The sequence below is a fragment of the Capricornis sumatraensis genome, chromosome 2 (genome assembly GCF_032405125.1).
Source record: "Capricornis sumatraensis isolate serow.1 chromosome 2, serow.2, whole genome shotgun sequence".
Classification (NCBI taxonomy): domain Eukaryota; kingdom Metazoa; phylum Chordata; class Mammalia; order Artiodactyla; family Bovidae; genus Capricornis; species Capricornis sumatraensis.
The window spans coordinates 192,977,741-193,004,220 of NC_091070.1; the positions used below are offsets into that span (position 1 = coordinate 192,977,741).

The 26,480-nt window shown below is 43.3% G+C and overlaps 1 protein-coding gene across 2 annotated transcripts in view; it reads left to right on the forward strand.

Annotated features, from left to right (window-relative positions):
- Positions 1-7,357: 7,357 nt before the first annotated feature.
- Positions 7,358-26,480, forward strand: part of YIPF1 (Yip1 domain family member 1) — a 35,736-nt gene continuing 16,613 nt past the window's right edge. For both annotated transcript variants that reach the window (XM_068965429.1, XM_068965430.1), the window contains exons 1-6: positions 7,358-7,427; positions 8,164-8,243; positions 13,840-14,003; positions 16,350-16,430; positions 16,697-16,784; positions 23,926-24,042. In XM_068965429.1, the coding sequence (XP_068821530.1) occupies positions 8,213-8,243; positions 13,840-14,003; positions 16,350-16,430; positions 16,697-16,784; positions 23,926-24,042 (481 nt within the window). In that variant the 5' untranslated portion in view covers positions 7,358-7,427; positions 8,164-8,212. The remainder of the gene's footprint in view (positions 7,428-8,163; positions 8,244-13,839; positions 14,004-16,349; positions 16,431-16,696; positions 16,785-23,925; positions 24,043-26,480) is intronic.

The window sequence follows — 26,480 nt, forward strand, 5'->3', positions numbered from 1 at the left end:
TCCATGGGATTTTCCAGGCAAGAGTACTGGAGTGAGGTGCCATTGCCTTCTCCGAGCTTTAGCATTATTCCTTCCAAAGAACACCCAGGACTGATTTCCTTTAAAATGGACTGGTTGGATCTCCTTGCAGTCCAAGGGACTCCCAAGAGTCTTCTCCAACACCACAGTTCAAAAGCATCAATTCTTCAACGCTCAGCTTTCTTCACAGTCCAATCAGGTGGCCCAAATATTGGAGTTTCAGTTTCAACATCAGCCCTTCCAATGAATACTCAGGACTGATCTTTAGGATGGACTGGTTGGATCTCCTTGCAGGCCAAGGGACTCTCAAGAGTCTCCTCCAACACCACAGTTCAAAAGCATCAATTCTTCCACGCTCAGCTTTCTTCACAATCCAACTCTCACATCCATACATGACCACTGGAAAAACCATAGCCTTGACTAGATGGACCTTTGTTGGCAAAGTAATGTCTCTGCTTTTCAATATGCTATCTAGGTTGGTCATAACTTTTCTTCTAAAGGCATAAATATGTATAATTGAAATCTACAAAGTGGTTAAGTATGTTTTGCCTTTCCTTTCCAATTGCAGATATGTGTTAGGAATTGGGATTCTTGGTGCTATAGCATCAACACCAGAAGATAGAATCATTTGATTATTCTACAAACTATTCCTTTTTTTTAATGAATAGCAATGAGTCTGATATATCTTCATTACTGATTGATCACAAGCTGTTCCTTTACCCTCACTGGAAAACTTCCAGGTATGTATTTGCATAAATCAATTCATTATTAATTTTATATCTTATTATTTCTTAATTTTTAATAACTTTGATTTTCATTTTATTATCATAGTTACATTCTATTACTGGCAAGAGATCATGGTTTTCCATTCCATAGAGTCAACGCAAGTTTCTCTTCAAAACAAATGTGTTTAAGTTTTAAAAGTGACCTCACAAAATCACAAAAAGAAAGAAGAAAAAGGGGGATCAATGGAAAAATTGCAGTAAGTAAATATGGGTGATGGTGTGTGGGATTTCATCATATTGTTCTTATTTTGTGTGGGCATACTTGGAATTTTGAATAATAGAAAAGTTAGTTGAGAATCTAATTTCTGGCAGCATGTCAGACTTTTGCTCACTAAACAGTTAGCTATTCCATGAAATAACTATTTTAATGTACTGCTTTCATAACAGTTGGGGCTTCCCTGGTGGCTTAGACAGTAAAGCATCTGCCTGCAATGTGGGAGACCGGGGTTCGATTCCTGGGTCGGGAAGATCCTCTGGAGAAGGAAATAGCAATCCACTCCAGCACTCTTGCCTGGAAAATCCCATGGACGGAGGAGACTGATAGGCTACAGTCCATGGGGTCACGAACAGCTGGACACGACTGAGTGACTTCACTTCACTTTCATAAGAGTTAAAGGAAAATCCCCAAGCATTTACACATATGTATATACATACACATAATTAATATCATTGGGTAAAAGAAAAACAGGGAACTGGGTGAAACAGTCCTGGACAAATAGTTTAACAAAAGTTAGAGAAGCCCTGAGGGGAAGCGCCATTGCAAGCTCTGTGTTGGTGAATCTACGCTCTGAACCAGCTGTAGAATAGGGCAGCTGATTCTGAGATTCCTGTATTAAGATGGAGACTCCTAAAAGGATATCAAAGTGATTCCTTATCAGCAGTGACTCTGGAAGATTTTCTTGCTTCTGGAAGGTGCAAGAGCAATGCATCTCTGAAGTATCCCCTGTATCTTGGTGTCAAACATGGCCATGTACTTTTGATAAAAGAGCCAGAACTTCACCGGCAGTCCAGTGGTTAAGACTCCATGCTTCCAGTGCGGGGGGCATAGTTCCATTCCTGGTTGGTGAGCTAAAATCCCACATGCCCTGCAGCACAGCCAAAAAGGTATTTTAAAAGAGAGTCAAGTAGAACTTTTTAGAAAAGACAACATATTTAGATGCTGAGAATTTACACAGACGAGGATGAAACTAATATGAGCTCACAAAAATTATCAACACACAAACAAACCACCATGAGTGAGAATCAACAGAAACAGCAATATTTAGATCTTCAGTAATTTCAGACATTAGAATTATCAATAAAAACTATTTAAATAACTACAATACAACTATGTATTAAAGGTTTAAAGCATTCATGGGCTTCCCTGGTGGCTCAGAAGAGAAAGAAGCCACCTACAATGCAGGAGACCTGGGTTTGATCCTTGGATTGGGAAGATCCTCTGAAGAAGGAAATGGCAACCCACTCCAGTAGTTTTGCCTGGATAATCCTCATGGACAGAGAAGCCTGTTGGGCTACAGTCCACTGGGTCTCAAAGAGTCAGACATGACTGAACAGCTAAGCACAGGCACCCTGGTGTACCCTGACAGCAAAGATCAGCTTCCACTAGCAAGTTATTAAATCATTTGCCTTCCTGGATTAAAAAAAAAAAAAGCATTAATAGGCTATCCAGAATAATTTTTTAAAGAGTCAAATGGAAGTTTTAGGAAACAAATACACAATTGTTGAATTAAAGACTGGGGGAATATGTTAAACAGCAGACTAGGAGCTACTTGTTCAATAGTGTGATATATATATATATATAAAGCTTAAAAAGCTGATAAGAAAAAATAAAATGAGTTAAAAGCAACAACCAAAATAAAATTAAATGAATGTATAACTTTGAACTAGCAAGAAAAAGTAGCTAGTGAAAGAACGGAAAGAAGATATAAAAGAGTCATGGAGGTAATTAAAGTGAAAAAAGATGACTGAACTGTCTACATATAAAAAAATAAATGCTTTTAATATAAATGAGTTAGAAGCCCTTCTGAACTAGAAGAGTAAGAATCTCTGAAAATCCACTTCAAAACGCATGAGGACACTGGCAGAAATTGTCAAAATCAGCTTCTTTCAGTGTTCTGTAAATTAACCAAAGAAAGGTTTTTTGATCACCAGAGAAGTGTCTATTTAATGAGAACTGCTGAATCTTGGTAAGAACAGTGAGCTTTGTGGTGTTTTAATTTGCTCTAGCCCTATTCCCCTCTTCCAGCTCCAAGGCAGCCTTGAAAAATTTAGCTTTGCAACCATGGTTGTTGTGAAAATTAAGAATTTAGTAACCACTGGAAGGGAAGAATAGGTTTGGAGCCCTTCAAAAAGTCCCAGTTCCAGAGAACTGTCATTATGTGACTAGTCTGATATCGCCTTTGGAAAGCTCCATTCCCAGGTCTTGGTTTTATTTGACCTGACTCAGCTCACTCTACAAAAACAGTGCATCTGCCAAAATAATGAGTGGCAATTCTGTAACATTGCATCATCCTGAGATAATAATGCAAGGGCCAGCAGCTTTCTCCCTGGGATGGATGTCACTCAGGGGTGTTAGAGACACTGTCAGAGCATGGCTTAGTTGTGTGGTTGCCAGCTTTCCTCTTTGTGGAAAATCAGTGGATTCTGTCAGGAGGAGAAGGGGTCGACTGAGGATGAGATGGTTGGATGGATCACCAACTCTAAGGACATGAATTTGAGCAAGTTTCCGGAGTTGGCGATGGTCAGGGAAGCCTGGAGTGCTGCAGTCCATGGGGTTGCAAAGAGTCGGACACGACCGAGCGACTGAACTGAACGGACTCTGTCGGGATCATGTGCAGCGTCTAACAAGGCTCCCACCTTTCAGACGGTCCCTCCACCCCAAACCCTGTCCATCACAGCAAGGCTTTCTCCTCAGTTTCCCTTCTTCCCTCATTCTTCCTCCATTCTATCTGGGTGAGGGTGGGGTGGGTTCTATCTCTCACTGGTTCATTCCCCGCTCAGAGCAGTGTGTGCGTCCATTGCTCAGTTGGGTCTGACTCTTTGCAACCCCATGGACTGTAGCCCACCAGTCTCCCCTGTCCGTGGGATTTCCCAGGCAAGAATACTGGAGTGGGTTGCCATTTCCTTCTCCAGGGGCTCTTCTCCACCCAGGGATGGAACCCTAGTCTCTCGAGTCTGCTGCACTGGCAGGCAGGTTCTTTACCACTAGCGCCACCTAGGGAGCAGTAGAGGTCTAAATAGCATCAGCTGGGCTCACCTTCCTTACCATATGTATTTGGACCAACGAGCTAAGGAAATATGAACATTCTGAGGTCAGATTTTTTCAACCTTGACACCACTGACATTTTGATAATTATTTGCTGTGAGGGGCTATCCTGTGCACTGTAGGATGTTTAGAAGCACACTGGCCAGTAACACCCCACAAGTGGTGACAATCAAAAATGTCTTCATGGGACCTCCCTGGTAGTCCAGTGGCTTAGACTCTGCGCTGCCACTGCAGGGGGCACGGGCTCCATCCCTGCTCAGGGAACTAAGATTTCGCATGTTGTGAGGTGTGGCCAAAAAATAAAAAGAAATAAAGTAACAACAAGAATAATAAAATAACTTTAAAAAAAAGGAAAAAAAATCTTCATAAGTCAGGCAGAGAAAGACAAATATCGTATGACATCACTCAGACAGAATCTTTTAAAAAATGATATAAATGAAGTTATTTACAACACAGAGGCAGACTCACAGATTTTGAAAACAAATTTATGGTCACCAAAGGGGAAATGTGGTGAGGGGGATAAATTAGGAGCTTCAGATTAACATACAAACACTGCTGCTGCAGCTGCTGCGAAGTCACTCCAGTCGTGTCTGACTCTGTGCAACCCCATAGACGGCAGCCCACCAGGCTCCGCCGTCCCTGGGATTCTCCAGGCAAGAACCCTGGAGTGAGTCGCCATTTCCTTCTCCAATGCATGAAAGGGAAAAGTGAAAGTGAAGTCACTCAGTCATGTCCGACTCTGTGCAACCCCGTAGATGGCAGCCCACCAGGCTCCCCTGTCCCTGGGATTCTCCAGGCAAGAGTACTGGAGCGGGTTGCCATTATACACACATTACTATATATAAAATAGGTAACCAACAAGGGCCTACTCTTTAGCACAGGGAACTCTACCCAATATTTTGTAATAACCTATATGGGAATAGAATCTGATAAAGAATGAGTATATGTATATGTATAACTGAATAACTTTGCTGTATACCTGAAACAAACACAACATTGTAAATCAACTGTACCTCAATAAAATTATTTTTTAAATGTCTTCAGACGTAGCCAAATATCCCCTAGGAGCAAAATAGTCCCCAGTTGAGAATTGCTGTTTTAGTTAAACCAGTACAGTTACATTTGATGCTTGTTTCATTTTTAGCCAAAACTTACATATCATTATAATTAATATATCACTGCAACTTTTATTTCTATCTCCAAGAGGAGAAATATATAGTCTATGTATTATTACCTCTTTCCAACATAGCTGTGGGGTTGTTGTTGCCATCTGACTGGAGCGGTCTGGTTCCAAAACTCTATGCTGAGGGCTGCTTTCTGGGACCACTCTTGGTACCAACAGGCCTCAGTGTGGGTTCCTTATCTCATGGGAGTACTTTGTTGGCAAGTGTGAGTCCAAGGACCAGGAGTGAAGGACGAGAGTTGTAGAACAGGGCGGGAAGGAGAGCTATGGCATTATCAAACTGGCCACTGCCAAAAGCATTTGGTTGTTTGATTCTGCAAGCCAGTTTGAAAGCTGTATGAAATATCCGAGGAGAGTGTATCTAAGAGGAAAAAGAGAAACATGTACTCGGTTACTGATTCCATTGGTCTAAGATTTGTCCCATGAGGTGCAGACCGCTCCCCACTTATACACTTCTGGGCTGCGCTATCCCAGTGCTGAGCCATTCCCACGGTCCCATGACCCCCTGACACAAGCCTTGATGCCGGAAGGGAGAAGCCTGTGATATGGACTTGAGGTGATGCCCACTTAGGTTACACCTGCTGAAGCTGGAATAAGGTCTGTGGTGGTGAAATTAGCAGCAGGTGCAGCCAAGAGGGTCGGACATGGGCCATAAGAGGTGTTTGAAACACTTGCACATATGAATTTGTGTGTTGTAATGCATTCCTGGTACCTATTCAACCAAAGCAAACTACACATACATACATGACCTCAGTTTTCTCTTTAGAAAATGAGGATAGTCTCCTTGAGCTTGCTGGATTGTTCAGAGAATTAAAGAGCTGCATGTATAAAGCCTAATCACAAGGTTCGTCCAGTAAATGCACTGTGTGTGTGTGTATAATTATTTCATTAGTCAGGATCTTCCTGACCCAGGGATTGAACCTGTGTCTCTCATGTCTCCTGCACTGGCAGGCAGGTTCTTTACCACGAGTGACACCTGAGAAGCCCATCAGTTCGATGTAAGTCATTCTAGTGGACTGTGAAGGCCCAGTGCAGTGAGGCGAGTCACAGCTTCCACCTTGTGTGGGCAGTGATGTTGGCTTACGCTACTAAGACAGTCAGAACTCGATCGCTCTACAATTAACCTTTGGTGAGCAGATATCGTGTCCCTGATTTTGGGCTGCCCTGAGGACCCAGAGACCAGAATCATTCCTGATCCTTCCCTGCAAGTCACTCACAAGCCCGCAAAGATGGGCAAATAATAGCAACTGCTGCGATTTAGGCAAATACAGGGCACTATGAGAGCAAAAGAAATCCTCAGAGGCGAAGGAGGGCGTTCCCTAGGAGGAACAAAGTGTACCCACATCTGAGGGATGTGTAGGTCTTAACCAAGCAAACACTGGGAGCAGGGGCAAAATGTTTCTCACCAGATCACTCAGTGCAACTTCATCGCTTACTGAGCTCCTGTGGTAGTCAAGGCATTGATCAGATGCTGTGCGGGGGACACAGGGGTAACACAGGGGTAACACCTCTCACTGCCCAGAGACCATAAGGCAGACCGTTGCAAGAGTGAAGAAACAAAGTACACACAGACGGAGGTGTCTCTATGAACAGACATCCTCCTGACCCAGATCAGGGGCATTCAACCACTCAAAAAGTAATTGACTTGCATCTCCCTCCCTGGTTAGACTTTTAAAATAAGTAAATAAATAATTTTTTTAAAGAATGGCCAAGAATGGGAGGATTGATGGTATTTTTTCCTTTTTACAATTGTCTTTCCTTAAGCTGTTCCATATTTCAATAAGAAAAGAGATATAACCAAATATAAAGTAAACCCCACTCTAGCTAATTCTCTGCTTCCCCTACCCCTGACCCGGGAGCGAGGTGAGCCAAAGCAGACCCTCTCAGCATCCCCATCGCTCCGCCCCGGGCCACCTGCCTCTTTAAGAACCCGATCTTCTCCCTTAGGTGTGTGGCGCAGGGAGTGAGCTGTGGAGGGTGCTGCTTGTTGAGGTCTCGGGAAGTGATGTCTCCGGGAGCTGCTGTTTCTTTAAGGGGGCGGAGCTCTGCCCGGAGGAGGTGGAGAATGTTTGCCCCCGGATCTCCGGTTTCCGGCAACTCCGTGGGACCAGAGCTAGCGCGGAGAATCTGAGGCCCCAGGCTTACCGAGACAGGTTGGACTCCGAGCGCCCCCGAGGTGAGGCAGCGGGGTCTGCGGGGCCGGCCAGGGACTGAAAGACCCCGGGATCTATCCACCTGGGTCGCTGCGGCCCAGCTCCTCCTCCTAAAACACTACCCGTGCGTCTTGGGCAGCTCTTTCCCAGACCATCCTGGGCTCAGGGGGCCCCAGGCTGCAGGGTTCCCATTACTCCAACGCCTACTAATTGCTTCGCTGTGCACTAAGCGCCTCACACTCACTTGTCTCAGTTAATGGCACCCAACATCGTGTGAGTAGGTACAATTATAAAATCCATTCTACTGATGAGGAAACAGGTGCTGAGGAGCCCATAGTCAAAATAGCCAGAAGCAGCAGAGTCAGGACTCAAACCCAAGTCTGTCCAACCCCAGAGCCTGTGCCCTTAACCACGGGCTAGGCTTACGGTCTTTGCTCTCCACTGCCCTCATAGCCGTCTCTATCAAATCCCTGTCTCCCCTTACTCATCCTTCCGTCTCCAGGCTGCACTCGGCCCTTAAACACCCACGTTATGAGTGAGATTGGATGGAACCAATGGACCCCTGTTCGCCAACCCCCTTAGTTTCTTTATAACATTTTTGATAGTAACTGATGCTAAATGGTTATCTTTGTATAAACCTATCAAATCCCACTAAAAAAGGACACAAGGGAAAGCAACACCATTTCTAACCCTAAAATAAGATGTTTGCAGATACTGTATTATGGTATCCTATGAAGTGTATTTATTTTTTCCTTTTAGACCTCTGCAGATTATCTTCCTAATAATTGGGAGACGACCCACTGACTGAATGGCAACGGTAGATGACTTGCAGTTTGAAGGTACATCATTTGAGTGTCCACCTTTTATGATTAGCGTTTCTGTAGTAAAAGCAATGGATTTCGGTTGGTATACTGGCACATATATTAAAGAAGATTATTTCACACATCTTCATAAAAGAATATTTGCCACAACAGGTTATTCCATTTGTCCGTATTAGCTGTTCTTTTTTGCCAAATGGCCCTCTAGGTTGGTAATATTGTAAATTTAGTGCAGATTACAGAAATTGTTTATAGAGTTCCTGCTTTAGTTAAACACGCATTTATTGAGCACCAATTTGTGCTTAGAACTCTACTAGGTACAGAAGATCAAAAGTTAAAGGGGATTTTTTTTTTACACTGCTGAGTAGATGAACGTATAAAACGATTATTATGATGAAACATAATCAGGTCATTCCTTCATTAAATCAATAAGTCTTTCATGAGTGTGACCATTGTTCTCACTATCAGGGTAGAAGAGTGAATAGTCAGTGTCTTCCTTTATAAAGCCCTCAGTCTAGTGAGGGAGACATTCTTTTGTTAAATGATCTTTTAAATACATATCTACAAACTATTAGCCCTCGTAGCTCAGTTGGTAAAGACTGCCTGCAGTGCAGGAGACCCTGGTTCGATTCCTGAGTTGGGAAGATCCCCTGGAGAGGGAAATGGCAACCCACTCCAGTACTCTTGCCTGGAAAATCCCATGGACAGAGGAGCCTGGCAGGCTACAGTCCATGGAGTTGCAAGGGTCAGACACGACTTAACAACTAAACCACCAAGCTATTAAAGTAATGAAAGAAAAGTTCATAACTCAGCCCAGAGCCTGACATAAGCTAGGGATTGATGAATGCTCATTTTGTCTTGTAACCACTTGCACGCACACGTGTGTGCGTGCATGTGTGTGCACTCAGTTGTGTCTAACACTGTGACCCCATGGACTATAGCCCTCCAGGCTCCTCTGTCTATGGAATTCTCCAGGCAAGAATACTGGAGCGGGTTCCTATTCCCTTCTCCAAGGGATCTTCCTGACACAGGGGTTGAACTTGAATCTACCACATTGCAGGTAGATTCTTTACCATCTGAGCCTCCAGGGAAGCCCATAGTATTTCCTAAATGGCAGATACTGTTCTAAGTGCTTTACAAATAAATCCTTTCATCCTTATGTCAACTTTATGAAGTAGTTATTTTACTCTCCCTATTTTACCAATGGGGAAATGAAGGTACAGAAAAATTAGGTCATTTGCCTAAAGGTTATAGTAAGTGGTAAGGAAGAGTTTGAACCCAGGCATCACAACCTATGCTCTTCCTACCTAAGGAAAACAAAAAATGTTTGAAGCAAAATCCACTTTATCAGCCAGTACTGTCAACACTGCCTTCAAAATACATCCAGCACCTGACCACTGCCTACCACCTCTACCATTCTCCTACCATAATCAAGGTCACCATCACCTCATGTCTGGATTATAGCCCTTTCCTTCCTTCAGATCTTCCCACATCTTACCTTACCTTTCTGCTGTCTTTGTTTTGCATCCAGAGTAGTCCTTTAAAACCAAGCCAGATCATGCCATTCCTCCAAAGCCTTTCAGTGGCTCCATCTCCCTGGGAGTGGAAGGTGGAGCCCTTTCTGCGCTTAGGAGGCCCTCATGATCCAGGCCTCCTCTGCCTCCGATTTCATTTTGTACTACTCTGGCCCTTTCTTTCTGCCTCCCCACATGGGCCTCATCACTGTCCCTCCTAGACACCAGGTACACTTAGGGCTTTCGTGCCGTCTTCCTGCTTAGGACACTCTTACTGCAGATAGCCATATGACTCGTTCCCTTGCTCGGCTCAAATCTCACTTCATTCCAGAGGCCTTCCTTGATCATCCTATCTGGGAGTACAGGGCATGAAAGTTCAAGTCTAAAGAACAGCCTATGCAGAGTACTTGAGAAGAGTGGGAGTGTGTTTCATCTTTTTCCCCAAGGAATTAAAGGAATGCCAGTGTACCAGAGCACAGATGGAGGGGGAGGCTGTCGTAAGGTCAGATTTGAGGGGAGGCAGAAGCTGAGTCACACAGGACTTAATTGCTGTTTGGAAGAGAACATAGGATGCTGTGGGGCTCATGGAAAGCTTCTCCGAGGAGGAATGGTGTTAAATGAAAAAGTGGAGGTCAGGGTCCTACAGATGGGAGAAGTGTCAGGAAAGGAGCAGAGGCAAAACACAGCAGAAAATGTAGAAGCAGGTGGTGTTGGTGGCAGAAATAAGCACACCCGTCTTGCTCTTAAGGGGCTGAGATGGACAAGAATGACTGCTTCGGAGCAGAATGTGTGAACAGTCATGTGCAAGGCACACACATCCTACATACAAATCAAGCTAGGCCGTCTGCTGTTCTTCACACACGGGACACGTTTTTCATCTTCTGGGTCTTGCTCATCCTACACCCCTTGGCATCAGATGCTGTCCCCACCCTTCTCATAGGGCAGCTTGAGGAGTTATCTCCCTCCCTTGAACCTCTTTGGACTTGGTACCTCTAAAGTGACAGTCTCCGTTCCTCCTTCTGGCATGTCCTTCCTCTGGTAAACTACTGCTTTTTAAATATGAGACTTAAATATATCTTCCTTGGTCTGATTCTCTCAGGCAAAGTTATAACCATTTTTTAAAATGTCAGTGCCCTGCCCAGTCAATAAATGATAGCTATAAAAATATTTATTGTTACCTCATATCATCCTCAACATTTCTGTGAGATAAGTATTATCTACATTTTATAGTTGAAGAAACCAAGACTCGGAGATATGGAGTAATTTGCCCAAGGTCATGGAGTGCTAGTTTATCTTAAACAAAGGACCGTCTCACTTCAGAGCCTCATGCTGCCAAAACCCTGGAGATGGAAACTTGAGTAATTGTTATATATCAGCCATCTCATTAATGTCAGTCACTTTATTTCTCTCCACAGACTATTTGCATCGCTGAAAGCCAATAAGATTGGGCTCGGTTATGCAAGCGCCCCATCCCACTGCCATGCTTCTAGGGTTAGAGTGGTGCCCTGTTGATACCCTTCCTTTTGTTGTTGTTGCTGTTTCGTAGCTAAGGTTTATCTGACTCTCTTGCAACCCCATGGACTGTAGCCTGCCAGTCTCCTTTGTCCAGGGGATTTCTCAGGCAAGAATACTGGGGTGGGTTGTCATTTCCTTCTCCAGGGGTTTTCCCGACTTTTCCCTAGATCTGTCAAATTCCACAGCTACCCTGAATTTTATCTGAGTGGCTAAATAAAGTTTGTTAGGATGCCTGGAGATAGGAAGTCATGAGCATTGCTGGTGGACATGAATGGGCAAGGTTCTTTTGGAGGGCAGTTTACCAATATGGCTCAAGAGCCCTAAAAATGATTTGTACCCTTTGACCTAGTGATCACGCTGATAATGTTCATTGTTGTTGTTCAGTCACTCAGTCATGTCCGACTCTTTGTGACCCCATGAATTGCAGCATGCCAGGCTTTCCTGTCCATCATCTCCCAGAGCTTGCTCAAACTCATGTCCGTTGAGTCGGTGATGCCATCCAGCCGTCTCATCCTCTGTCGTCCCCTTGTCCTCCTGTTTCCTCCTTCAGTCTTTCCCAGCATCAGGGTCTTTTCTAATGAGTCAGCCCTTCGCATCAGGTGGCCAAAGTATTGGAGCTTCAGGTTTAGCCTTCTAATGAATATACAGGATTGAGTTCCTTTAGGATTGACTGGTTTGATCTCCTTGCAGTCCATGGGACTCTCAAGAGTCTTCTCCAGGACCACAGTTCAAAAGCATCAAATCTGCAGCTTTCAACCTTCTTTATGGTCCGACTCTCAGATCTACACATGACTACTGGAAAAACCATAGCTTTGATTATAAGGACGTTTGTTGGCAAAGTAATGTCCCTGCTTTTTAATATGCTGTCTAGGTTTGTCATAGCTTTTCTTCCAAGGAGCAAGTGTCTTTTAATTTTGTGGCTGCAGTCACCATCTGCAGTGATTTTTGGAGCCCAGGAAAATAAAGTCTGTCACTGTTTCCTTTGTTTCCCCACCTATTTGCCATATGATGGGACCGGATGCCATGATCTTAGTTTTTTGAATGTTGAGTTTTAAGCCAGCTTTTTCACTCTCCTTTTTCACCTTCATCAAGTGGCTCTTTAATTCCTCTTCACTTTCTGCCATAAGGGTGGTGTCATCAGCACATCTGAGATTATTGATATTTCTTCTGCAAATCTTGATTCTAGCTTGTGTTTCATCCAGCCCAGCATTTCTTGTGATGTACTCTGCATGTAAGTTAAATAAGCAGGGTGACAATATACAGCCTTGGTGTACTCCTTTCCCAATTTGGAACCAGTCTTTTGGTCCATGTCTGATTCTAACTGTTGCTTCTTGACCTGGATACAGGTTGCACAGGAGGCAGCAGAGGCAGGTAAGGTGGTCTGGTATTCCCATCTCTTTAAGATAGTGTTCATTCTAAGGCAATAAGCCCTAAAACTGTCTCTGTACAGATACTCTTAACAGTGTTATTTGTTCTAATAAAAGTGGGAAGCAACCTAAACATCCAATAGCAGTGGAATAGTTGTATTAACTTGTGGTGTCTCTCTCCTAATCTTCCTACCTCCAGCTCAATGACTACTATGTAGACACATAAATGTTCATTATAAACACTGATATAACATGAAAAAGTCATTTTTGTATAATCCCCAGTAGTCGGAGCAGCATACAAAATTGTTGACATAGTATGCTATCACATCCTAAGTCAGTGTTTGGCAGTTGTAGGCATATAGTAAATATTTGTTGAATGAGTGATCATCACTGGTATGAATGTACTGTACAGAGAAAAGGAAATATACCAAAAGTTAATAGTGTTAGTTTTATATGGGTGGGACTAAGAGTGATTTTGGGGAGCTTCCTGGGTGGCTCAGCGGTGAAAAAAAATCTGGCTGCAATGCAGAAGACACAGAAGTCGCCAGGAGTTTGATCCCTGGGTCAGGAAGATCCCTTGGAGGAAGGCATGGCAACCCACTCCAGTATTCTTGCCTTGGAGAGCCCCGTGGACAGAGGAGCCTGGCAGGCCACAGTCCATAGCGTCGCACAGAGGCAGGCACAACCGAAGCAACTAAGCACCACGCACGCACGCAGGAGTGATTTTTATTCTATCGTTTCCACTTTCATCTTTGTCTCCATGTTCCCTGTAGTGATCACATAGGACTTATTGGAAAACAGTAACTTCCATTAGATTTTTTTTTGAACTTGAATCAAAGAAGAGAGAGTTAGGTTGGTTACTTGCTATGGGCTAGGCACTCTGCTGAGGACTTTACTTATGGTAATACTCCTAACTTCCCCCAATTCCTTAAATATTATTCTCCCTGTGGAAGAGATGGGAACACTGAAGCTTATTGAGGTTAAGTTACTTACCCAGGCTTGAATACTTAGTAATTTAACCAGGACTACAGTTCAGGTCTGACTTCAGATTCTGTTGTCTTTATGATCATTTTTCTGTGTCAGTTTGTTTTCTATGAGATGTTTTTTAGAGCCTTTTGCCATTTGTCTCAAATAGGGTCTATAGCAAAGCTGAGGTTGTAACAGCTCGACTTGAAATTAATAGTAAGATCTCTGATACCCTTGTGCTCTAATTGATTTCAGAATTTGGTGATACAACCACTTCCCTAGCAGCAAACCCAGATGCCACCACAATCAGCATCGAGGATCCTGGTGAAACCCCAAAGCATAAGCCAGGACCCCCAAGAGGCTTGGGGAGAGAAGAAGATGATGAGTTACTAGGAAACGATGACTCTGACAAAACTGAGGTTTGGACTTGTGTTTGAAATTTTTTTTTTCTTTTAACTTTAAAAAACCTCATCCATGCATTTATTGCAGTTTCCTGTGTGCTAGGAACTTTTTGGCCAGCCCAGTAGTATTTCTAGTGATATTTTATAAATGGATCATGCTTTTGATTCACTAGAGGAGTACTCGATTTGTAGCAGTGTGTTCACAGGCTTATGAAATAGTGGAGTGCCGGCTGTGCTTTGTGGAACTCCATGAAATACCAAAATAAGTACCAGAGTTTATGCCAAATTAAATACCATTATATACTAGATATCACAGCAAGAGCTCAGACTTAGGAGCCTGAGTTTGAGTCCTGGTCTGGCCAGTAGTAATAGCTCTGTGGTCTTGGGTAAGATATTTTAATTTCCCTAAGCCTGGATTTCCTCATCTGAAAGTAATATATTGACTCTTCTCATCATTATAATCACAATAGCTGACATTTATTCAGTGTTTACAGAGAAGGCAGTGGCACCCCACTCCAGTACTCTTGCCTGGAAAATCCCATGGGCGGAGGAGCCTGGTAGGCTGCAGTCCATGGGATTGCGAAGAGTCGGACATGACTGAGCGACTTCACTTTTCACTGTCATGCATTGGAGAAGGAAATGGCAGCCCACTCCAGTGTTCTTGCCTGGAGAATCCCAGAGACAGGGGAGCCTGGTTGCCTGGGCTACCGTCTATGGGGTCGCACAGAGTTGGACACGACTGAAGCGACTTAGCAGCAGCAGCAGCATTCAGTGTTTAATAGCTGCCAAACACCATTTGAAGTTTCACTTGGATCATCTCATGTAATCCTCAAAACAACCCAATATGCAAGGAAGTATTCTTATACTCCTTTTACACCTGAACTTAGCCAAAAGGCCAGGAAGCGATCCTGTACTTGTTTTATAAATGAGAAGCCTGAGGCACAGGGTTTAAGTGACTTGCCCCAGGACATGCAGCTGGCAGGTGCAGAGGGAACTTTATTTATTTTTTTTTTTTTTCAGAGGGAACTTTAAACTGAGGCAGTCTGAGTCCTTCTGTACTAGAGTTGTTTAGCTGCTAAGTCATGTCTAACTCTTTGCGACCCCGTGGACTGTGGCCTGCCAGGCTCCTCTGTCTATGGGATTTCCCACACAAGAGTACCAGAGTGGGTTGCCCTTTCCTCCTCCAGGGGATCTTCCCAACCCAGGGATCAAATTTAAATTTTCTGCAATGGCAGGTGGATTCTTTACCAACTGAGGCACTGGGGAAGTGCCAATGATTAATCTAATCCTCCCTATAACCCTAGAAGGCAGATCTGTTAGCTATACTTTTTTAGATTAGGGAGACTGAGATGAGTCTAGTGATTTGATGAAGCTGCCCCCTAGTGGAGGGACCAGGATTAAAAACCTTTTGATAAAACTTCAAAACTGATGCTTATTTTGTATCACGCAATGGCAAGAAGTGAAGAGGAACTAAAAAGCCTCTTGATGAAAGTGAAAAAGGTGAGTGAAAAAGTTAGCTTAAAGCTCAACATTCAGAAAACAAAGATTATGGCATCCTGTCCCATCACTTCATGGGAAATAGATGGAGAAACAGTGGAAACAGTGTCAGACTTTTGGGGGGGCTCCAAAATCACTGCAGATGGTGATTGCAGCCTTGAAATTAAAAGACGCTTACTCCTTGGAAGGAAAGTTATGGCCAACCTAGATAGCATATTCAAAAGCAGAGATATTACTTTGCCAACAAAGGTCCGTCTAGTCAAGGCTGTGATTTTTACAGTGGTCATGTATGGATGTGAGAGTTGGGCTGTGAAGAAAGCTGAGCACTGAAGAATTGATGCTTTTTGAACTGTGGTGTTGGAGAAGACTCTTAGGAGTCCTTGGACTGCAGGGAGATCCAAGCAGTCCATCCTAAAGGAGATCAGTCCTGGGTGTTCATTGGAAGGACTGATGCTGAAGCTGAAACTGCAATACTTTGGCCACCTGATGTGAAGAACTGACTCATTGGAAAAGACCCTGATGCTGGGAGGAGTTGGGGGCAGGAGAAGGGGACGACAGAAGATGGGATGGTTGGATGGCATCACTGACTCTATGGACCTGAGTCTGAGTGAACTCTGGGAGATGGTGATGGACAGGGAGGCCTGGCGTGCTACAATTCATGGGGTTGCAAAGAGTTGGACACAACTGAGCGACTGAACTGACTGAACTGAGGAACTGGGTGTGGCTATGGCAAAAGTGATAGGTGAGTGTAGAGGAGCTTGGTCTTTCGTATTTCTTGAGTTTCTCTTAGATCCTCTCTCTTTCTCTGTCTGGGTGGCTAGAATAAGGAAGTTCTGTGTTCATTATGTTTTATTTTACCTCTGACAGTTACTTGCTGGACAGAAGAAAAGCTCCCCCTTCTGGACATTTGAATACTATCAGACGTTCTTTGATGTAGACACTCACCAGGTCTGTAAACCACTTTCACCTTTCTTTTGATGTATGATGCACACTTAGTTCTTCTGCTGTTAAACAGTCAAGTAATGTGACAGGCATTGCATACTGGATATGGTCTGCAAAAGTAAAGGGTTATTGGCACTTGAAAATACTAAATGAAATAATAAAAAGATAATAAATAATAAAAGCTCTAATAACTGTTTCAATTTTGCAGTAAACTTTACACTAAACTTTAAGAAAAAAATCATCTGTAGGTTTACCGCTATGCTGTTTTGCAGGTCTTTGACAGAATAAAGGGGTCTCTTTTGCCAATACCAGGAAAAAACTTTGTAAGGTTGTATATCCGCAGCAATCCAGATCTCTACGGTACGTGTAGCACCGTTTTAGTTCTTTTTCATGTACCGGCTAAATGCAGATGAGGGTGTGGGTTGCCTCGAAAGCTGGCGAAGCACACTGTTGGTGGGGCATGAGCGTTTTGTTGGTCTGTTCTGAGCTTCAGTAGCAGCTCTTGCAAAGAATTTTGGAGAAAATGGAATTACATGTTTGATTAATGCTATGATGACAAGAATAGTGTGTCCTTTGAAAGTCTTCAAATGACATTACAAACTTGGGACAAATTAAGTCACTTCATATAGAGGAGATTATTGATTTTAACTTTAGAGGATTTGGTGGTTGGGGTGAGTGTGGAGGAGGCTCTCTTATACTTACTCATTGATATGCTGAGTTCCAGCCCTGCCCCTCAGACAGGCTGGCTTCCCCTTGGGAGTTTGTAAGGGGATGAGCCTAGGGATTGGTGTCATCCCAACCTCCCTGCTGTCTGAGGAGGGGCCAGAGGTCCATCCGGTGCTTCTGAGGGAAAGGGTTCCAACACTGGTGACTTCTGTGTTTGCGGGGAGGAGAGAGCCAGAGACTCGGTGCTTCTGTGTTCAGGTGCTCTGTGCTAGGCTTGGTGTACGTGGACACAGCTAGTTCTTTCAGCGACCTCTGAGGTAGGTGTTATTATCCCCATTTTTCTAATGAAGAACCTGATGCTCAGTGGTGTTCAGTAATTTATATGTTCAACCCTAAACAGTAAGTTTTAGAGCAATTATACATGTTGATTATAAGAGGAAGAGGAATTCATGAGAATCTGTTGTGTACCAATCAGTACATACAGTCTTTAATCCTTTCAAGAGGGCAATGTATTAAGTGCCATTATCTCTGTTTTCCATGTGAGAAAACTAAGATTGAAGCTGTCAAACTAAGAACTCCCATTAGCAACATTATGGATGAACTGGGAGGGTATCATACTTTAGTTCAATAAGTCAGACAGAAAAAGACATGCTGTATGATTTCACTTATATGTGGAATATAAGAACTAAAACTGGTGAATCTAACAGAAAAGAAACAAATTCACAGATATAGAGAACAAACTAGTAGTTACCAGTGGGGAGAGGGAAGGGAGGAGGGGCAGGATAGGGGTAGAGGGTTCAGTCACTCAGTCAGTTCAGTCACTCAGTCGTATCCGACTCTCTGTGACCCCATGAATCGCAGCACGCCAGTTCTCCCTGTCCATCACCAACTCCCAGAGTTCACTCAGACTCATGTCCATCGAGTCCGTGATGCCATCCAGCCATCTCATCCTCTGTCGTTCCCTTCTCCTCCTGCCCCCGCTCCCTCCCAGCATCAGGGTCTTTTCCAATGAGTCAACTCTTCGCATGAGGTGGCCAAAGTACTGGAGTTTCAGCTTTAGCATCATTCCTTCCAAAGAAATCCCAGGGTTGATCTCCTTCAGAATGGACTGGTTGGATCTCCTTGCAGTCCAAGGGACTCTCAAGAGTCTTCTCCAACACCACAGTTCAAAAGCATCAATTCTTCGGCGCTCAGCCTTCTTCACAGTCCAACTCTCACATCCATACATGACTACTGGAAAAACCATAGCCTTGACTAGATGGACCTTAGTCGGCAAAGTAATGTCTCTGCTTTTCAATATACTATCTAGATTGCTCATAACTTTTCTTCCAAGGAGTAAGCGTCTTTTAATTTCATGGCTGCAATCACCATCTTCAGTGATTTTGGAGCCCCCCAAAATAAAGTCTGACACTGTTTCCACTGTTTCCCCATCTATTTGCCATGAAGTGATGGGACTGGATGCCATGATCTTTGTTTTCTGAATGTTGAGCTTTAAGCCCACTTTTTCACTCTCCTCTTTCACTTTCATCAAGAGGCTTTTTAGTTCCTCTTCACTCTCTGCCATAAGGGTGGTGTTATCTGCATATCTGAGGTTATTGATATTTCTCCTGGCAGTCTTGATTCCAGCTTGTGTTTCTTCCAGTCCAGCGTTTCTCATGATGCAGAGGGTTAAGAGGTACAAACTGCTTATGTATAAAATAAAAAAGCTGTAAGGATGCAGCACAGGGAATATAGCTAATATTTTATAATAACTAAAAATGGAATATAATATTTAAAAATTATGATGTGCTATGTACACTTGAAACTAATGTAATATTGTATAATAAACCGACTATTTATTATAAATAGTTAAAGTAAAACTGGCACCTAGTTTGGGCTTCCTAAGCGGTGCCAATGCAGGAGACGTAAGAGATGTGGGTTTGATCCCTGGGTGGGGAAGATCCCCTGGAGGAGGTCTTGGTAACCTACTCCAGTGCTCTTACCTGGAGAATTCCATGGACAGAAGAGCCTGATGGGCTAGAGTCCATGAGGTCTCAAGGAGTTGGACGGAACTGAAGCGACTGTATACCCTCGCAGCACCTGGTTTAGTGTTAATATAAAGCTCCTACTTACTCTATTAAACTGGTGTTTTTAAGCTCCAGAAACTTTTCATCAAATGTTATGGATGTTATCCAATATTTAGAATCAGTTAAAGTGGAACTTGGACTGCACAGAGATCCAACCAGTCCATTCTAAAGGAGATCAGCCCTGGGATTTCTTTGGAAGAAATGATGCTAAAGCTGAAATTCCAGTACTTTGGCCACCTCATGAGAAGAGTTGGCTCATTGGAAAAGACTCTGATGCTGGGAGGGATCGGGGGCAGGAGGAGAAGGGGACGACAGAGGATGAGATGGCTGGATGGCATCACGGACTCAATGGACGTGAGTCTGAGTGAACTCCAGGAGTTGGTGATGGACAGGGAGGCCTGGCGTGCTGCGATTCATGGGGTCGCAAAGAGTCGGACACGACTGAGCCACTGAACTGAACTGAACTGAAAGTGGAACTGCTCTAATGGATGCTGAGGAAAGTCTCCTTTCCACTCACCTTTGATCCTGAAACATTCTTCTTTGCACAGCACTATTAGCCTCATAAATTCATGTTGTTCTAGTCGCTAAGTCCTGTCTGACACCTTGAGACCCTACAGACTGTAGCTCAACAGGCTCTTCTCTCCACAGGATTCTCCAAGCAAGAATACTGGAGTGGGTTGTCATTTCCTCCTCCCGGGGATCTTGCGGACCCAGGAATCTAACCCGCATCTCCTGCATTGTCAGGCAGGCTCTTTACCACCTGAGCCACTGGGGAAGCCGTCATGAGCTCACAGACATGCTTAAAACGAGAAAGTACAGGATCTCTCTGGCAGTGCAGTAGTTAGAATTCTGCACTCCCAATGCAGGCAACACAGGTTTGATCCCTGATCAGGGAAGACCCCACATGCCACATAGTGTAACCAAAAAAAAAAAAAAAAGTACGACTAGAAAAAAGAAAGGTTTTTAGAAGAGAGGGCTGACCTTCTCTTGGGGTGGATTGGAGGAAGGTGGTTAGGAGCAAGATAACAGAAGAGCCAGTCTGCAGGATCTGAGGGAGAGATGAATGAACTTGACTACATTTACACCAAAATTTAAAATTTCTATACCACAAAATAAACCATAAACAAGGAAAAATAAATAAACCACCGACCAAAGATAATATTTCAGAGCACATAACCCACAAAAGGTAAAAATCAAGAATACATGTAGAGTGCCTACTGATTATAAGAGTAAAACCAATTATAAATTCTAGCAAAAAATAAGCAATTCACAGAAAAGGAAACCCGAATGGCCAATAAATACATGAAAAAATGCTTAGCTACACCTGTAATAAGCCTTCCCAGGGGGCACTAATGGTAAAGAACCTGCCTTCCAATGCAGGACACCTACGAGATGCAGATTCGATCCCTGGGTTGTGAAGGTCTCCTGCAGGAGGGCATGGCAACTCAAGTATTGCCTGGAGAATCCCATGGACGGAGGAGCCTGGCGGGCGACAGTCCATAGGGTCACAAAGAGTCAAACACCACTGAGGTGACTTAGCACATGCCTGTAATCAGGGAAATAAAACTAAAACAGGATATCATTTATGTGCATCAATTTAGCCATCATACAACTTGGCTTGTCTTCGTTTATTCATTCAGTTAACAAATACGAAGCACGCACTATTCTAGGCGCTGGAGGTACAGCAGTAATAAAAACAGACAAAAGTCTCTGCTCAGAGGCAGTTTATAATCTAAGTTTAACAGTAGACAAAGAAAATAGGTAAAATACACAGTATGCTAGTGATAAATGCTAAGGTAAAAGTTTAAAGGCAGAGAAGAGAGACTGTAAATGTTTATGTAGGTGGGTGGATTTGAATCTTTTAAAAAATTTAAAAGGTGGATTCTGAGTAAACACCTGAAGGAATTGGGAGCAATGCAAGTAAGTATCTCAGAGAAGAGCATTTGAAAAAGAGAGTTCTGGGATCTCTCTGATGGTCCAGTGGCTGAGACTTTGTCCTCCCAATGCAGGAGCCCCACTTTGATCCCTGTGCAGTGAATTATACCCCGCATCCGTAACTATGACCCAGCACAGCCAAGTGAATAAATGGAAGAGAGAGCTCAGCATGTACGAAGGCCTTGAGGCAGGAACTTGCCTCATGTGCTCAAAGAACGGTGAAGACACTAGTGTGAATGGGCTGGAGTGAACAAGGGCGTCTCGTAGATGAGGTCAGAGGGCAGTGTGGAGGGACACATGTAGGGTCTTAGAAGCAAGTAAAGACTTGGGCTTTAGCTTGAATGAGATGCCACTGAAGGGTCTAAACAGAGAGGAGCTATAACTCAGCTTTTCATAAACATTGATATCAAATGTTGCCAAGGATATGGAGCCATGGGAGCTTGTGTAAAATGTGGGTGGGTATGTAACTGGTACCACAAATTGGAGCAGTCTGAAGATGCTCCTGCCCTACAGCTTAGCAGTTCTCCTCCTAGATAAATAAGAAGACATATAGAAGGGCATTATTCTTCATTGCCTCCTCATTGCTTGTAATTAGCAAATATTTGGAAATGACCAAAGTAAATATGGTGTGTTCATATACAGAATTCTGTAGGTTTTAGAAATGGATTTAATCTATAAGCATCAACAAGGACACATCTCAGAACCGTAGTCGATGAAGCATGTTGGAGAAGGATATGAGTAGTACCGCAGCATTAGAAAGATTTGAAAAATAAGCACGATGAGTGCGCCAGTGTTTGTTTTATCATTCTTTGGGCTTTTCTGTCTGTTAGAAATATTTGATAATATAAAAATGCGCAATGCAAGCTAAGTTGACATTTCCTCCCACCCCACCCCGTAATTGGAGTAGGAATTTGGCAGGCATGAGCAAGAGAGAAGGCAGTGTGGAGCCTGGTGGCAGGCCTGGGAGGAGCAGGTGGTGTGTGTCTCTGGGGGCCACGCCTCCTGTGTGCCTGAGTGCAGCAGAGGCAGTGACTGTGCCTGTCACACATCGCTGTGTCCCCAGCACCAGGGCCCAGAGGAAAGGAGGCAGTTAGTAAATAACAGCTGACAGGGTAGCTTCTGCTTCCTGTCTACAAGTACGCTAGTATTCTGATCACTTGTGGTCACCTGCTTCGATGGTCTCAGCCCATCAATAACACATGGTTAGTTTTGTTCATTTGTTCAATAAAGCTTTGGGGGATTTTTAAATTACTGTTACTGGTTGTAAGGGTGGTTTTTTTTTTTTTTTTTTTTTTGGTTGTTGTTACACTGTTTATGTGCTAGGCATGCAGAGTACTGCAGTGAACATCATCTGATCCTTGGCTGTAACAGAGCGCCCGCAGGCTAGTGAGTCAGCGATGCTACTTGGGAAGCTGATGTTGGTGACTCTTTGGAGCTTCCCAGTCAAGTGCTTGTTGTGAATCCTTTCCCACCTTCAGGAACCAACTTGGCCTCAAAAAGTGCTCATCCATTTCTGCCAGTCATCTCCCCCAGCGCAGTAATTTTCTTAATTTTGTGATATGTCAAGGTGCCTACAGTTATCCAAAAGAAAAAAGCCCTACAGAATATTACTGAAATTGAAAAATGAAATTCTTAAAATCTATTAAAATCTCTAGATTTATAAATTGTATTTGTTCAAATAGTCCTTTTTCTAGATGGGGAGAAACAAGAATGGTCAAGAAATCAAGGGAAATGATCAAAGGGACTTCTAAAGCATGGTGTACTCATTCACTTAGTGGAATATTTTATAATCATTAAAAAGAATAAGCTGAATTTTATGGGCTTCCCAGGTGGTGATAGTGGTAAAGAATCTGCCTCCCAAGGCAGAAGACATGAGACACGTGGGTTCAATCCCTGGGTTGGAAGATCCCCTGGAGGAGGGCATGACAACTCACTCCAGTATTCTTGCCTGGAGAATTCCGTGGACAGAGGAGCTTGGTGGGCTACAGTTGATAGGGTCACATAGAGACGGACACAACTGAAGTGACTTATAAATAGCTATAGTAGAATCTCCAGGACATGATACGGTGAAAATACATATGCATGTTAGCATTTCTTTAAAGCACACACACAAATATGCATTTGCTTTTATGTGTATAGAAATCTCTGACAGGGTTCACCAGAAACTGGTTATGGTGGTGAGTTCTGTGGAAGAGAATGAATAGCTAGGGAGCAGAGAGGAAAGAAGGTTAATTTTCTCTATATCCCCTTTGGTGCCGTTTGAACAATGCACTATGTGTGTGTATTACTTTTTCATTAAAAAAAAAAGAAAAGAAAAAAAGAAAGCCTTACATATGCACTCACATACAGACACCCATGGTGATTTGTTAGATTAAATGAACTGTTTCCTAAAGCTTGCCCTGATCATCTGTTTAGACAGCAAAGGACCTATATAATTTTAATTATTTTTTTCTCTGGCATTAACATCTGATATTTATGTAAAGGAAGTAACCTTTGCTTCCTGTATCCTCCACAGGTTTGTTAAACCTGTGAAGTTTTAACAAAATGTCCATGAATTTTTTTGGATGATCTTCCAACAAGAGCCGTATAAACAAATCAGTGTCTTCATTCACCTAATTGGGGAGGGTGTTTTGTTTTGTGCATTTCAATCCCCACTATCTTTAAGGCAGCTAATTACTGAGTTGTGTATTTGACCTTTTAAAAAGAAAATTCCCACGTAACAAACACTGATTCCATCTAAACTTCATTTTCCATTGCTTCCATGAGGCTGGTTCATCATTTTCTTGTCTGAGTTTTCTCATTTTCTTGTCTGAGTTTTCTGGTTTGCTTTGCAGGCCCCTTTTGGATATGTGCCACATTGGTCTTTGCCATAGCAATCAGTGGGAATCTTTCCAACTTCTTAATCCATCTGGGAGAGAAGACATACCACTATGTGCCCGAATTCCGAAAAGGTTGGTGAATAGCTTGACTTATTTGGAATGCTGTCAGTTGCTTACTGTGAGTTCTTGGACCCCTGTCTGTAGGTCCTGCCGCCCATTTTCCTGTATAAGGGTTCAAAACTAATCATCTGTCCATATAAATCCACATAGTCTTTTTATCTTTTGTTTTGTTAAAATAACCTAGAATGTTCCATTCTAACCATTTTTAAGCATGCAATTCAGTGGCATTAAGTGTATTCACCGTCTTGTGAATCTGTGTACTCTTCTGGAAAACTGTAAGGCAAGGCCCCATAGCAATCAGAATGTCTCCAAAGAAAGATGTACAAAGTAAGTAAAAAGCAGTGTGTAGAAGGGTCTCCACTGTAGTGTTATTTGCATTATCTAACTGTTAGCAGCAGTAGTGGCCTTGTTATTTAAGGCATGATGACTCAGCTAGCTATGTCTGTAGCCATTAATTATGAAGCACTTAGAACAACGTGGAGAACTCCTAATCCAAACTTACACCAGTGCTGTTAGCAATTTTGTTAAAGAGAAGTCTGCAGACGGTCAGCGCCGAGAAGGGAGAATGCAGAGGTGAGAGTGTCTGAGTGAAGATGGGCCTGTGGATGATATTCTTGTTTTAAAACTTCCTTTCTAGGGACTTGCCCTGCTGGTCCAGTGGTTAGGACACTGTGCTTCCACTGCTGGGGGCCTGACTTTGATTCCTCGTTGGGAAACTAAGATCCCACAAACTGTGCAGCACAGTCAAAAAAATAAACAAAACTTCATGTGGCAGTATTGGATAGCTGGGCGCAAAAAAACAGCTTTTAGGGACTTGCAGGTGACAGCCACCCAAGGCAGGAGTGTTTGGCTGTGCAGGAGATTGGCCTTTGCCCCATTCTCTGTCCTCTCCTTCCCTCGCTCTGTCCCTGACGACCCGCTCTCCTGTTGAGAAGCTGTGTAAGGGCATGGGCTCGGGCACCCAGCCATCGGCTTCTGCCTCCCTCTTTACTCACCAGCTTCTACCTTGTTGGACAAATTATTTCATCTCTCTTGACCTCAGATTCCTTGTCAGTGAAATGGGAGTAAGAATATCTATATTATAGGGCTATTGTAAGAATAAAGAAGTGATGTCTCTAAAGAGGTTAAAATAGTGCCTTGTACAGAAAGGATTCAGTAAAATGAACTATTGCCGTATGTGTATGTACACATGCCTGTGTGTCTACGGAATACTGTTTTTGCCTGTCTGTGTGTCCATGTGGCCTTCCTGTCCTGCCCTCACTCTCTGTGCCTGTTTGCCCTTCTCTCCTCCATGTGGAGTCAGTCCCAGCTGCATTTGTCAGGTGACCTTGGTTTAAATTTAACTCAATCATTGTTATCCATGAGCTCTCAATCTGCCTTCAAGTAGTTCAGTGGTTAAGTAAAGAAAAATAGGTAAATGGATATTGCTGTAGTAAATGGCTTATGTTAATTTCTGTATCAGAGGTCTGTAGAAGTATATTGACAGAGAAGAGGAGTGAGTCACCCTACCTGGGGGTGTGGAAGCTGGGAGGGAAGCGGGGAGGGCGGGGGGCGGGGGTCCTTGTCTGTTCTTATTCCTGTTGGACTGGGCATCCCAGTGTCAGAGTGTCTTGGGATATATATGCTAGTGAGGTCGTCATTGACTCAATCAGTCAATATTTTTCCATTTTATGTAAAGAGTGTAACTGACACATCCAAGGTCAGATCCTGCTTCCCCACTTATTAATTATTTGACCCTAACCAAACCACTTAGGTCTCTGATCTTATTTCGTCATCTCTAGAGTAAAGATATAGTTTATATGAAATAATGTATTTATATATCAGTTAACAGTATAAAAAGCTTATTCTTGATTGGGCATTTATTATTTATCAGTCAGTGTTCTAAACATACCTGTTTTTACTCATTTAATTCTAATAGTCTTATAAGGTAGTGTACTGTTATTATTCCCATTTTACAGATGAGGATACTGAGGCAGGAAGGTTAAGTAACTCACCACTCATCTATTAATATCAGTGACAGAGCTGGGCTTCCGAGGTGGTTCAGTGGTAAAGAATCCACCTGCCAGGTAGGAGATCTGGGTTCAATCCCTGGGTTGGGAAGATCCCTTGAAGAAGGAAATGGCAACCCACTCCAGCATTTCTTGCGTGGGATATCCCACAGATAGATCAGCCTGGCGGGCCGCAGTAGTCCATGGGGTGGCAAAGAGTCAGACACAACTTGGTGACTAAGCAGCAAGCGGCAGAGCTAAGATTAGCGTCTACGCATACAGTCTGTAGCTCTGATTGTTATACAGTGTCACCTCTCAGTAAAGCACTCAGTGTAATGCCTGACAGTGGACAGCCATTGTCATAGCAGCAGCTTCCTGCCTCTTCCTTTCCTTATTCAAGAAAAAGGCAGTAGATCAGCAAAATTACATTTGACTTAATGACAGAGTTACTTATATGAAAAA